Raw genomic sequence first — 15,457 nt, forward strand, 5'->3', positions numbered from 1 at the left:
CTGCGGAGGCATGTGTGTATGTGCGTGTACGTGGCAGCATATTACCCCCCCCCCCCATCCTCCCCTCCTCCTCCCCCCCCCCCCCGAACTCTCTCTCGCTCTCGCTCTCTCCTCGCCTCTGCAGTCCCTCTCCTGCTCACTCCTCCCTGTGTCGGACGGCGGAGACGCGCGCTCCCTGCCTCCATCCATCTGTCCCCCCCGGCTGCCGGCTCAGCTTCCAGCGTCCCTCCTTCGTCTGCTCCTCCTGCGCCCCCTCGGCATATGTCTCCCACCCACCCCCCCTCGCTCCCCCGGCTGCTGTAGCCGCGGAGCCGTCCGACACTAACCTCTCTCCGCCTGCGCCTCCTCGTCGCTGCTTCGCTGGATAATCACCACCGAGCCTGAAAGAGACGGCGACAGAGGACGGGAAGGGAGGGAGAGAGGGAGGGAGGGAGACGAGGAGCCCGCACACTTCTTTCACACTGCTCCGTTCTTCAGTTCGACTCCGCTTTGGCTTTTCTGGCCCTGCTTTGGAGCGCAGCGCAAAGGGGGGTGGACTGAGGGTGGAGGGGACAACTGCTCGGTAGATAACTCCCCCCCCCCCTCCCTCCGAGAGGAATTCATCCTCCTCTCATTGCGCGTCCACCCACTGGGACAAAGTGCAGAAGACGGGAGGTGGGGGGGGGGGGGGGGTAAGATAAGGGGTGGGGGGGACTGTCCCGCCTGGCGAGACACGTAGATCAGACGCGCGGGAGGACTGTCAGACGGAGGGGGGACGGGGACGGGGGGTGACGGATTGACAGAGACGCACGCACACCAGAGACATGCGCGGACGGACAAGCGGTGCCATGGCGACGGCGGACAGCGCGGGATCCAGCGTCCCTGGTCGGCTGAGATGTGGCGATCTGCTTCACAGCGGTCTGGTAGTGGCTCTGCTGCTCGGTGAGTTACACTTCTGTCTTCTGTCCCCTCAGCCCCCCCCTGTCCTCTCCCATCCAGTCGCCTTTTCCCGCCACTTGAAGGGTAAAACGCGCGGGGAATGTCACACGTGATGTTTACCTGTTGCTGCGATCGGGGCATCAAGGTCAATATTTAAAACCCGACCCGTGGAACCCCCAAAGTCGGACATGCAGCTCCTGAGCTGACTAGATGAAATGTGTAGAACGATGGTAGAATAAACGCCTCTAGGAGTAGTTGTGGCCTCAGTTCCCACCCGTGGGTGCGTGTGGGTGGAGGGGGGGGGGGGTTGTAGTACAGTGACGTAGTGATGCAGTGGTGATTTGTGATTCTGCTCGTCCACTCCAGAACGTACTCCTCACTCTCCAGTTGTTTCGAAACTCAAAAAACAAAAACTATTTTCCGACATTTCTTTCTTTTGGGGCTTGTCCAAGTGAATTGTTCAGTCGGTGACACGGTTTATCTTCTCTAGTGGGATAATTGACCAAAGGGTATATTGCAATCCAGTCGAGATAAGTCCTACTCGAACATCATTAATTTATTTTTCTGGTGAACAAATAAAACATGAGAAGAGCTTGAACTAAATAATTAAATAACCAGGAAAAAAAGTACAAGTCTTTAAAAGTGTTGAAAAGAGCGAAACCCAACAGCATATTTGCATTGCACCCTCTTCAACAGCATCGTCTTGTGCACACCATGTGACATTTTGCCAGTAACCTTCTGATTTGTTAAGTGCTGACATATTAGCTCTCCTCTTAAAGCCCCTGTCAATACAATGCATTAGAGAGAACACGGCATTCGTTTGTATCTGACGTCCTACAATTATTATTTTTATTAAAATGTTCGAAATGATCAACCTGAATGTAAAAACCAAACCAAACCAAAAAGAAAATGCATGTTATTCAGTTGGGTTTTCTCTTATTGCAGTTTACCTGCATGGTTTTGTTCCTTTCAATATTTATTTATGCTTAAGTTGTTTTCTTGGGACCATATGGCAAACTATTATAGTTGGATTTGATCCCAACAGTTATTTAAGTGGGTATGAAATGATAACACTCATACTGATAGCCAACAATATGTGACCCATTCGGACTCCAGCTGAGAATACGGAAACCAGACAGGGAAGTTATAACATCCCATTATAACAGTATTGCTTTCAGTACATACGTACACTAGAACCCACTCCAGATCTGAGATTTATTTTAGATTCACGAGTTTGTCACACAGGCACCAAAACAAGAGCACTTTGTTAACTTTGGTTAAACGGTTTAATACAGTGTGACATTGGATGCAAGTCTGTATATTTAGTTGTGTTATTTTACCTGTTGGGTAATCACTGTTTTAATTAGTAGGTCATCTTTTTTTATTCTGTTCTTAATTGCTGCAAAATCTGGTAAATCCCATGCAGTGAAGATGAGATCGTTTCATTTCAAAGTTTAAAATGGAACCAGTAGAACCAAAAGAGCTCTGGAATGCTCGGCTCGATCCAAAGTCAACTCCGCTCCCATCTTTGGTGTTGGTGTTGACCTTCTCACGACCTTGGAAAACACAAATATATATTTTTATATATATTTTATATATTGTTATATAAAATGTACAAAGAGTGGCTGGAGGGCCGGCCTCCATCAGCCACAAAAATGCTAATATATATATATATATATATTGGTTGAACCACAACTGATGGAGACAAAGCTCCTCAGAGTGGCAGTTTAATAAGAATATAAGAAATAATCTGTCATTTGTAATACATAAACTGGAAGCTTGTGATAATATGATGTATTGTATAATCGGCTTCCTGTTTTAGTGTCAGGTTTTTCACAATAATGGTGCCTGGAAACTGTTCCAAACTGGAACTTAACAGGTAATGTGTTGCTTTAGCAAAGCTCTTTAATAGAAAGTTAGGTTGATATAGTCTGAATACATCACAGTACAACCCTCCTCAACTTAACCACCGACTAAACGGCAGAGGTCCAAATAAGCTTTCGCCATCTGGTCTCCGTATGAAGGCAGCAGGAGCTGTGTTCGTACTCCCGGAAAGAAGTCGGACACGTTCCCGGTGGGTGTCGACCCGCGCTGCCCTTCATCACCGGTCCTGTCCGTGAAAGTCACAAGAAGGAAATCAAGGCGCAGTCGAGGGGCCGGTTGAACGGCAGGTTCGGGGGCGTCGAGATTGCCCCTCTGCTGTTAGATGATGTGGTCCAGTTGGCCTCCTCGGGCGGTGACCTCCAGCATCCACAAGTGGCAGGAAGGAGGTTTAGCGCCTCCAAATCCGAGGCCGTGATGCTCTGCTGGTAAACCGGACATCAGGAGTCGAAAGGAGTGAGGCTGAGGTGGTCGAGGAACATGGATGGATGGAGGCCGCTGCTTGTACCGAGCCCTCCCAAGATATGCAAAGACACAAAACAATCACTTCAACCACAAGATATCAAACCCCTTTCATCCTCTTCTTAACGTTCACAAGTTGCAGTCTAAGGTTCCATACGTTAAGTGATTATGCAACACATTTTGCTCTAGAGAATAAGAGCATGCATCAGATTCAGTGCAGCTCATATTATAGGGCAGTCAGTTGGCGTGTAAATGTGATAACAGTTCCGCATGTTGTTACTTGTTAGCGTGGCTATCATACTACATACGTGCGCGTGTCTGTGTATGTGCTGCGTAAACGTGACGCCGCCTCGGCCGCACTTGATTCAGTAACTTGGCCGCTGTTGTAATTCTCTGCCCCGCTGTCACTTCCCCTCGCCTGGAGGAGGAGGCCTTCCCACCACGTCTCCCGATCCATCCTGCACACTGCACCACCTTCACCACCCCCCCGCGCTCCGCCATTCATCTTGTCTCCCTCCCTCTTTTACTCAGAGAGGTAAAAGTGCCCTCGCTCTGTTCTCCCTGGGTTCACTCGGAAATACATTAACCCTTCAGTCTGTGGCCTAGAAAAGAACTCACCTTCACCAGCGGCCAAGGACACACACACACACGTGCGCGCGCAGTCGGTTGCTCTTTCTCTCGTAAGTGTTTCAGATATTGATGGTTCCCCAACTGGGACAAGAGATATTTGATAGTGGAGCTAAAAATATTGCACGTTCCATTACGCGCGCGCACGCACACCACAGCTGGTGTTATCACGCCGCGTGAGTCGACGGGTTTTTGTCAGGACGACATGGAAACATTTGAGAAGAAGAGGAAAGAGTGCGGAAGGGAAAGAGGATGGTAGAGAACAGAGGTGACGAAGGAGGGAGGTGTGAAATCTATTTCTAGGTACGAGGGGAGGGGGGGGACTCCTCTGGGATGTGTAATAGATCATGGTGCTTTTTTTTCTCCATTGTCTTCCCCCTTGACTTTCTCCGCACCGTTATTCTCTCTGGAGCACTCGTTTGCAATCCTCGCTCCGTGGCCCAGTGCCGCTGCTTTATTTAGGTTAGATATTAATTATTTATCCAATTAATGGGGATTTAGACGAGCAGAAAACATTTCAAACTTTTGTGCGGTTATCAATGACACACAAATAAAACACACAAACACAACACTGCTCCCCCGACTCGCCTCAATTTGTTTAGTTAGAGTGTCCCCGAGGGAAACGTTCGTACAAGAGCGAAAGTGTCCAGTGCCACAATACTCAAAACCCTAAGAGCCCATTAAAAGAGAGCAGAACCAGAAACGGAAAACAAGGAGATCCCGAATGGGCTTAGTTGCTACTCAAGGTAAAAGGACCACAGAGGAGGGGTCCAAATATTGGATGTTAGAGCAAAGAAGTGAAACTGAGAAGAAAGAGCAGCAAATTCAGCTGACTGAAAGTACAAATGATACACATTGAAGTACCTTTAATGTGATGTTTTATATTCTGAATGCAACATTCCAACGATCTAAAACCGTATTGGCACATGAACCTAGATGGCACCAGAAAATTGTCACTATAAACGACTCTTTGAGTCTGTACAAGATGTTATTCAGTTGTTTTTTCTCTCAAAGTAAATTACTTTACAGACCAGACAGTAATTGAAAAGTTGTGTTAAAATCATACACAGCACAATTAGTTGAAATCTGAAATCTAGGCTGTGTTCCTTTATTGCAATTAGTGTGAGGAAGTTGAGGTCGGCTGTATTCACGTGTTACTGTCACAGCATTGAGTTCAGCCACTGGACCTAAAGGGTCGCAGGTGAGCGAAAAGACAAAGGGACCTGGTTACTACGGCATCATCACCCATTAACTCATCAGGACTTAGCATGTCTGACGTGGGGAGGTAGCAAGTGGGGGAGCGGCCATTGCCCCCCTCCCCCTCCCCCACCTCACTCCCCTGTCCAGGTTTGTTTTTGGCCCCTGGTGGGATCGCAAAATAGTCTCCAGTCTCTGGCCAGCAGGGTGTGCGTGACTCTGTTCTCTGGCTCAATGCCAAATCAGTCAAAGTGGTACGGGTAAAAAAAATAAAAAGTGCAATGTGATGCAAGCACACCTAATGGAATGTTTTTTCTACATTTTTGAACAATTGCCTAATTCTTTTAATACTACTTTCATTCTATACACATTTGTAACCTCCAGTTGGCTCTTGGGATTGGACAACTTTATCACAGTAACTTCAAATTGCCTATTGCCGAACGTCAGTGCCAGAAAATTACAATTTATTTCAACTTCAAAAGGGAGACCCCCCCCACCCAAGTGACTACAGCGTGCCCAGAGCATTTACCACCCAATGATGAAAGTAAACAGGGATTTTATCCAAAATGACTCCAGGGATTCTGCTGTGAGGTTTTGTTTACGCTGATGTCTTTGCAGGGCTGCAAAGCTCTTCTGCAGATGGCCGGTCCCTCCCAGACGCATGGGCGAACACGCACTTCACCACCGTGTCCCAGTGCAACGTGAGCCTGTGCCGGTCGGCGTGTAGATCAGCGTTTATAAATAAGCCCCGAGTATATTAGGGACACCAGAGCACACTGTAAGAATGTCCCTGGGGGAAAAAAACAAACACACCCGGCAGGGCGAGACCCACATATCGGTATTTATGAGGATTTCAGTCGTGCTGAACCCTTTGATGCAAATAATGAGTTTACGGCGCGATAATGCTCAGAAACTTCACTGGCAACATCAACGTCCAAGTCAGAGCGGACTAAAGGAGAGATGTGGACTCAAGAAATGAAAAAACACTGTTTGGGGTAGAAAACTGTCATTCATCAGCTGCACTTACTGTAATAGAAGCTATTTCACTTTGTGAAGTCATCAGTTGTACTCAGACAAGTGAGCCAACAAACAACGACGTCACTTATGCTGTAAAACACAAGTCTGAATAATATATATATATATATATATATATATATATATATATATATATATATATATATATATATATATATATACGCATCTCAACTTCTCATTCTATTGTCTTAATCTTTTCCCGTCCTCCCGTTGTCCAGGTGTTTGGAGTGTTGGTGGACTGGAGGTCACGACGAGTAAAGTGCCTCTACTTGAAGCAATTAATGGCTCCACGGTCCTGCTGCCCTGCACCTACTCCTCCTGCATTGGCATCAAAAACCTCTACTTCAACTGGCACTACGACGACAATGGCACCCTGCTCAAGGTAACGCACACAGGCACACACACACACACACACACACACACACATATACACACTCTTGTGTGCAAGCAAAAGTAACTTGGATGTACCTTATGTAACATTATTGCCCTTTCTGAGATGGATCGATGTGCTAATGGCAATTGATCTTCCTACCCATCATCTGTAAATCTGTACGTGTGTGTGTGTGTGTGTGTGTGTGTGTGTGTGTGTGTGTGTGTGTGCGCGTGTAGTTATGTGAGGGGGTGATTCCTATTGAGGGTGTGGAGCCCCGGGTCAGCGTGTACCACGAGCGCGTGGAGTTTGTCGGCTCTTCGAAGAGCAACAACATCTCCATCCTGCTGTGGAACATCACCTTCGAAGATGAGGGAACGTACGTCTGTTTCGCCAGGAACCCAAAAGAGAAGTACCGCAACCACACTGCTTTCTACGTTCTTAAAGTGGTGGACCAACGTATGTGACCCGTGGATGCGTGCAGCTGCAAAGACACACCTGTGTTCAGATTACACCCGATACAAGTGCTCGTAGCTTCAGACGGACACGAATGCACCCTCTTTCTCCCTCACGAGGTCTTTCCCTCTCTCCCTCTTTGCAGTGAAGGAGATTGAAACGACTTTGACCACCATCATCGTCTCCGTGGTGGGCGGAGTCATTGGGATAGCCATCCTGGCCATGGTGATAAAGGCCTTGGTTGTTCACTTTCTGCTGAAGGATGACGAGAAGAAGTGAGTGGATCACTGACTGTGATAACAACTGGGGATGTGTTAAGGAAATGCAGAATTTAGTTGATTGCAGACAGTATTAGGATTCTTATAAGACATTTGGCTGAATGTAGTGCTGTATGAATGTTTTGGTCAATTGTTCTTTTAGCTTTTCCTTTTAAAAAGGGACTGACAGAGAAGACACAGATAATGACTGAAAGAGCCGTGTTGACATTTTCAAACAAAAAAAAGAAAAAAAAGGTTGCTTGACCTTCAATAACGTGACTGATTAAGACTACATTATTGTCTTACTGGTTGATATTTTAGATATAAGAAATACAGCTTAATTCGTCATCATCGGCCACATAATATTGAGTGTTACGTAAACACAAGAGAAGCTGCTCTATCCGGTCTGAATAACAAACACAGATGGAATCTCTTCATTTTTTCACATCTATCACAAAATGTATGTTGTAACGCATCTGAAATACGACACACGCACGTACACAAAATGTTGCACGACTGGCAAGAGACATTAAGTTCTCAGAATGTTCTTCTTAGCTTTCAATTAACTTTGATATGTGTTTGAGTACAATCGTAGTTTCCCATTTGTGGGTTTAGTATTCGGGGCTGTGAGGGAAAGTCTGCAGTATTTAGTATGTATCGCCTTTATCCCACGGATTTCCTCCCTCCTAACCTTCGCTTTTAACTGTCCCCCTGCAGCAAAGAGTGCCTGGTGAGCTCAGGGAATGACAACACAGAAAACGGGGGCTCAGGAGCCAAAGCAGACAACAAAGGGACACCGAAGGCATGAGCGAAAAGCACGTCTGTATGTCCGTGTACGCGTTGAGGCTAATGTACAGGCTCATAGAAGGAGCTGTTACCAGGGGACTGTTTTATCTTTACTAGCGGCTAACGCGACGTGTAAATTTCTATTAAAATCATGCTTCAGATTGGGGAAGCGTGGAATGTACACGTGCCTGGATCCCTCTCTCAGCTACGCGTCGGCCCATTTGTTACGCACCGTGCGCAGCCTCCGTTACCGGCTCTCCTGGAAGCTGGAAAATAGATTTTCTAGTCTCAAGAAAAAGTGGTCTCCAGGACACTTGCTGTTTTCATACCCGCTTTACATCATCTTAGAGGAATCATCTTGCCCAAAAGCAGATCCTCTGTTTTCCTTATTTTTGAGCAAATTGGAATAATAGACTGCCACTTCAAGGCCCCCCCCCCCCCCCCCCCATCTACAACCCAAAGTCAAACTTGGACCCAAAAGAACTTAACCAGTGGCAGCAAACACACCTCGATGCCACGGTGAATTGCCAAAACCTACTTACTGCCATGATGCCACAATGTCATCATTTTTCAGTTCACAAAATGTGTTAAATCTACTAAAATTACATATTTTCAACACATGTTTGACCATTTTTGTGATTAACAAGATTGTTTTCGAAACATTTTTGCCCTGATGGAATTTCCACCTGGAACGTTTACGGCCGGGTCCAGGTTTGACCTGCTGACGGGGGGGGAGTTTGGTCCATTAGTGCCAACCGTAGATTTTTTTGATTGGCTACTTCCCGGCCGAGGCCAACAACTGGGCTCTCTTAGGTGACTGAAGGATCCAGTGATGCACAGGTTTATTGTTTTGCTCTAGATGAAACACAGGTGCCTGTTCTGCTTCTGCTCCCTCTGCTGGTGGGAAGATGAAAAAATAAATATATTAAAAAAAACAATCCTATCCCTCATGAAAGACAATCCCTAGATTACCCAGCTCCCTATAGAAACCAATGACATTGATCATGCTGCTTCTGAGTAATAACCAATGCATTTTTAGCATGTGTGCATTTGATATAACTTCCCGTGTAGTGTACCTTGTCTCGGGCCACAGTAGAGGAACGTTTCTGTGTGTCCCCGTATGGTCCCATTGAACCCCTCACATCGCCTCCAATCGCCTGAAGCTCCCTCAATTGCTTGATGAACACCTCCCAACTCTGCCCCCGACCATTCTCACCCTTCTAAACCGGGTCCCACGGATGGCCCGCAGGTATTTGCGGGTAAAGAAAGAGTTAACGGCATTTGACACTTCATTCAAAAGGGAAAGCGTGAATCACACGATGGAACAACTGGACGTTTAGTGAGAAAGTGGCCCCTTGGCCAGTGGCGTATCAGCAGGATGTCGTGTGCGGAGTGCAACATAATACAATTACACAACCACATTTCCGTGCCTGTATGCAGACTCTAACTGGCTACCTTCCAATAATAAACCAACCGCAAGAAAACACTTAACCCCACGAGTCCCTTGGTGCTGCCTCAGTAAAGCGGGTAGCACAACATTAGGACAGAAAAAGAATGATTGTCAGGGAAATGATGTTTAATATCATTTATGAATAGTATATTTTCATTCGTCCTGAACTCAATATAGTAATCCTAAAATCAAATGAATGTTTGAATAGACTTAAAGGCCAGTGGTTTATTTTTCTTTGCCAACAACCAGCCGATATCAGTTGGTGGTTTCTAAATAGTACTGCTGTCATAGTTTGGAGGGTCCTTGGAGTAAATAAACAGATATAAAAATATATATTATATGTGAATTTAGAAGCGACACTTTGCAATAGGAAAGTTTAAGGCGGAACAAAGTACTTCACCGTATCACATCTAGTGATTGATATGGACGTACTTAGAGCTGAGATGCTGACGGGGAACGAGAAGCGTCTCTCAGTACAAAAGGTCACGTCGGTTAAACGGGAAGACATGAGCTGCCCCGCCCTCACACATCGCCTACGTAGCTGTGACGGCTGAGAGCCACACACAGACATGCGCACACACGCACACACACACACGCACCTACACACTAGGAGCCACCTTGGTACCAGCGTGGCGTACGCTGGTCTTGCGTACAAACAATACAGCACTTTTTCCCCGTTGGGAGTGGCTGCGCTCGACAGGGACTCCTGGACGTGGCTCAAAAGTCATCGCTCCTTTGAGACACTTTTGGGAGAGCCGCCAAAATCCAACAATGTTTGAGCATTGTCTGCACACTCTGTGCTGGTTTGTTCATTGGGAAAGACTTTATCTCATTTGTCTCAAATTGCTCTCCGGTACAACTGGAGCGCATTCCCCGTTTTGCTTTCAATGGAAGCAATAAGACAGATATCAGATTATGCAATAACCTGTTATAAGGCACTTTATGGAATGTGTCTGGGCTGGCTCCGTTCGAGGCACCGTTCATTTTACCAATGTATGTATCTACACTGTACTCATGTACTGTATTTACTGTATTCCAGTTGGACTAATGCACCGGCATTAGTTTCCTACTGCAGATAAGACAAATCGATCTACTTTAACGGCTCCTTATTCATTGTAACTGTAAATGTGTTTGAAGTGATACAGCATCCTTTAGTGTTGTAAAACTGTGAATGTTATGGATACAAAGACGCACTTCACACAGACCTGCACACACACACACACACACTTGCTTCCCTGTCTGTAGAGTCTTGTGCACATCCCTCTGTAGACAGGATACATCCAAAGTCTTAGGGAAAAGCAATACTGTGGATTTGACCTGTCTGTTTGTGCACTTTTCTTAATTCATACTTTTAACCCTTACAGAAAATAACAAAAAGGTTGCTTCAGACAGGTATATGTGTGGAAGGTAAACTATTGCTCTCTGGTCTAATGCGGTCTGTATCTAGTTGTGGAACTCGGTGAAATATTGTCTTTCTCGCAAAAGTCCCTCTGTACCCTCTGACCTTCCCTGTCTTTAATATGTGAATCGTCTGCCACCTGCTTGTTGTGATGGCTGCAGTACTGAGTCGGCCCTGTGCAGTGCGTGATGCTTCTCTGCAGCATAGTGAACCCAGTAGGACTGACACCCAGTGGTCGATACCCGACACGTCGAAAGCTCTTCCCTCTGGAGGAAGCTGATGAGACGTTTAATTCCAAAATGCACATTTTGATACGTATTGAAATGATTATTTAAATTTCTGATAGCATCATTACTGCAATTTCCATAGTCAAAACAATATAAACATATTATACATTATGTATAAAATTGTGGCTAATTGCTTTAGATAATGCCAGTAATTGTTTACAAGTATACGTAATTGTAACCCCTGTGCCCATTTGACAAAACATCTGCATTTGAAAAAAAAGGGGGTGATATGTAAGTTAAGTTTACACTCAATCTTTTAGGAAAAGGATACATGCAACAATTTGTACAAACATGATTCCTCTATCAAATCGTTAGAGTAACATTAGCCACTAAAGCGACTAAGAGTTGTGACTGACCACTATGATGACTCAGAGTTAGTGTTGCTCTCACTGCCAGAGCGGCTGAAACTCAAACTGCCAATCCAAGAGTCTCACGTCTGCTGTTGTAACTACACTACTACGACGACACGCAACTTATTCAGTGTACGTACACTACGGTCATGATTTTGTATCACTGTCTGATGCTCCGATAATGGCATTCCACTACTAAACTGTACACGGTGTTGCTCTGAACTGCGTCTGTATTTCTAGCAGCTGAAACTGACACTGCCAAGCCAAGAGTCTGACGTCTGCTCTCTGTTTCCCACATTCCACCTAGCACTGATCTAAGATCAGCAGAAAAGTTCAAGTGGATGACACATAAAATGAGATGAAGTAGAGATATTTTATCTTTTTTTTTTTTTTTTTATCACAATGGTGTTACTTTTCGGCATCAGAATTATTAGAATTGTCTGAATAATTTCTAACAAAGATAGCAAACTTCAAACGTATTATCAGTGATGCCAGAATCTGCTACACATTGACCTATTGTGTGTCAAACTGATATTACACGCTTGGCAAAGTGAATCCCGTAGCCTGTAACCAAATCTCAAGGTTTGAATTAGCACAGGCTGACGATTGCCTTTTAAACTATTTAAACAAGCATTGACTGTAATGTGTTACACATCTGTTACGGCTCTTTATGTTATGTTGTCTTATTCAAGATAAGAGACTCATATTTACACAGTAAGTACTGGTAAGTACTACACTAATGTTACACCTGTAGTAGTATTTTATAGTAAGTGAATTGCTGTATTTGGCTTACTTGGACACAATACATCTGCAACCCCAGGTTCTCCCAATCCTAGTTCCTCTTATTCAGCTGTTTGTCAGTGTTCCCGACCTCGTTGCTCATGCTCCCTTCATGACTATGCACCTCAAACGTTTGACTTGTAAAAAAAATATATATACTGGAAATAAAATGTTTGAAATTCCCACATACCTGTTGAGTGTCATTGCGTCTCTATCCGACCTTAGAGAATGCTCATTCCCTTCATCCGGTTCGCTGGCTGATAAAGAAAGCAACCGCTCAGCTCTAGATTTGCTTTTCGCTGGTATGTTCATTTTATAGGGAATCATTCAAGCTTTCTTAAATTCATGAAATAGACATTGTGATACAACAGTGCTCCAGGTTTGTGGCGACCATGCTTGTATTACCGGAGCAATACAATTATTTATGGCCAAATATGGTAGTTTCCGACTCAAACAACAGTTGTATGTCCCATCTGCATTGCGGGTGTCTCATTCCAAAACGGATCATAATATGTGACATAACATGACAATTTCCAAGCTAAAGCTCACATAAAATGATTCACTTCACACTCTTCTTTATTAATGGACAATACGTCTCTCTTCCCTTTAACTGATTCAAGCCAAAAAAAACCCTGCATTTTATCAAATTTCAACTCTCAATTTGGTTTTCTAAAGCGCTCAATCCAGCGGCCGCATGCTTCGGAGGACCCAGCCTTCGTGGTCTACACGGGCCGAGTCCTACAAAGGCCGCGTAGGTTGTGACGTTCACAGCGCGCAGGTGTAAGTCACAAATGAATGATGTCTGAACTCCGTTTCGCTCCCCTGATATCAGGTAGTGTGAAAGCTGGCGCCACTCTCCACCTATACTTATATTACCTATACACAAAGGGGCACAAAGGGGTACTGACTTGATAGTTAATGTAATCAAATAATAATAATATCGGAGTTTGTGCAACAGCTGTGACTTCAGCTGTGACTTCAGCTGTGACTTCAGCGTGTCACTGAAGATGTGGCTGAACATTCCATCCTGCTCGGAGGTTCAGCCTTCACCCTTGGATGAGGAAGGGAGGATGACAGTGTCCCACTTTGGTCGTCTTTTGAGTTTTTTTGGAGAGACAAGACCCTGCAGAAATATCTGGAGTAACATTTTGACTTCATCTGGGATCTTCAACTTTTGAGGAGATTGATCCAAATAAAGGCCCTTTTCTCCTGCGTTTGTCAGCACAAAATACACAGCTGGTGATAATAAAAAAGATGTCTGTGTTCTCCTCGGGTACCCTGGTACCCATGCGCGATACCAGGACCCCGAAGGTAGAGCAGCTCAAATGAGTTCATTCATAATCATTTTGATTATTTACATTTATTATCTACAGCCTGTAAATCAAAATGCTGCAAAGTCAACAGCTACACTGAGAACTGTCATCTGTCAGTTTGTGTCATTTTAAAGTTCAAACGGAGTCCAGCATATTGATCGGTTCGCTCTGCGTGTCCTAAGCTTCCCATCCGTCCGTACTTTACCGTAATTGCCGTGCAACCGGGAACTTGACGAGGATCCACTGTCTGCCGTTACTGGAAACGGAGATCAATAAACCAGACCGGCTCTCCCATTGATTACCTGTCACCTCTCTCTGTTGACGGGACTCGTGCAGAGGCAACATTGGTATTGATGTGGGGATGAGTTTGTATCTGTTTGGTGTGTGTGTGTGTGTGTGTGTGTGTGTGTGTGTGTGTGTGCACGTTAAGATCCTCCCTTCATGCAGCCCCCATCAATACCGCATCAATACTACTTCCACAAATAGTCTCTGCAGCGCATCGTAGTCGGTCTCTAATGCGGGAGTGTGAGTTCAGAAGCGGTTGTTAAAATGCACTTTACTTCAGGAAAAGCCAGGTCGACTCATCCATCACTCACCTGTTACCTTTTGAGTTTTTTGGTTTTATTTGAGTAAACTCACTTGAGAATGTTTCTACACCGTCTACATAATCGTAATATCGAGATCCATCCATTGCGGTTCATTTATTTATTTATGCATTTTTTGCAGGACAAGTGGGACTGAAATTGGATTATTGCATGACTTTATTAGATAATCTGTCCACTAGGTGGCGGCAGAGAATAAATAATCTTCAATAGAAGACTCATTCTTTCACAGTGACTCGGCCTCGTGCTATAAACTTCTTATTGCATCTTTAGGCATGGTACCTCATCTCAGGATAACTATTTTACTTTCATTTTGAAACATGCATATGAATTGAACTGGGTTCGTGAGATCATTATGCTGAATTGTAGTTGTTATGTCATCATATTCAATTGTTCAAAAGGAAAAAATATTTATTACACGTAGCCAGTGTTTTGAAAAAATACAATTATCTCTATTTTCATTGCAATATGTGTCTAGCAAAGAAACGCATTTTATTTTTTATAGAATAGAATTTTTCAATAAAAATAAATGGAGTATTGTTGTACATATAATATTGAAAAGTAAGGCCTTGTGCATTGTATTAATCTACACTTGCAATTATACCACATTATTTTAGGTAATACAAGTTAACAGGCATGTAGAACAAAGTATTATTTAGATTGTCTCACACATTATTTTACGTTATTCAAATAGGAAAATTATAAACCGAGTTATTAAAAGGTTGTTTCCCTTGTAATTTGATGTTAAGGACCCCCTCACCTCCAAACTGACCAGGGATCTAAAGCATTATTTCATTCAAAATGCAAAACTCCTTTTTGATTCATCTGTTGTGAAAAACAACAGAAAGTGGAAATTAAAATGAATGTAAAATCATTTAAATTATGTTGAGTGAAATGACTTGCCAGGAATACCCGTCTCTCACTGCTCTCTGCTTTAACGGCCCATTTTTAAAAGACGATAATGTCAACTCAAACATTGTCTTCATAAGCATCTCTGGAAGCATTCACAAATTGATACTCCACACACGAGTAGCACATAATGGATTTAATCATTTATATTTTCCTGGGTTTCAAAATCCATTTTATTATAATAAAAAAAACAGGATGAGCAGGAATTTATTGTAATAAATAGGTGAAATAATTTGTAGCAAATCAAGCCCAGACTGACCACATGTTTCCGGCATTTTTCTAAGATTCAGCAGATTTAAAACACTTAACAGGTATGTGGGCCTACAGTGGTCAAATGTGGCAATTTTTCACCTATTTTTTCAGTAAATTATTAGATTA

General features: G+C 44.1%; 1 protein-coding gene across 1 annotated transcript; it reads left to right on the forward strand.

Moving 5' to 3' along the window:
- The first annotated feature begins 138 nt into the window (after positions 1 to 138).
- LOC120820260 (sodium channel regulatory subunit beta-4) lies at positions 139 to 12,444 on the forward strand. Its single transcript, XM_040177804.2, has 5 exons — positions 139 to 921; positions 6,339 to 6,502; positions 6,730 to 6,949; positions 7,092 to 7,221; positions 7,921 to 12,444. Exons 1-5 carry the CDS (start codon positions 804 to 806, stop codon positions 8,009 to 8,011), a joined length of 723 nt encoding a protein of 240 aa, XP_040033738.1. The 5' UTR covers positions 139 to 803; the 3' UTR covers positions 8,012 to 12,444.
- Positions 12,445 to 15,457: the final 3,013 nt, after the last annotated feature.

Source organism: Gasterosteus aculeatus, chromosome 1, assembly GCF_964276395.1.
Source record: "Gasterosteus aculeatus chromosome 1, fGasAcu3.hap1.1, whole genome shotgun sequence".
NCBI lineage: Eukaryota > Metazoa > Chordata > Actinopteri > Perciformes > Gasterosteidae > Gasterosteus > Gasterosteus aculeatus.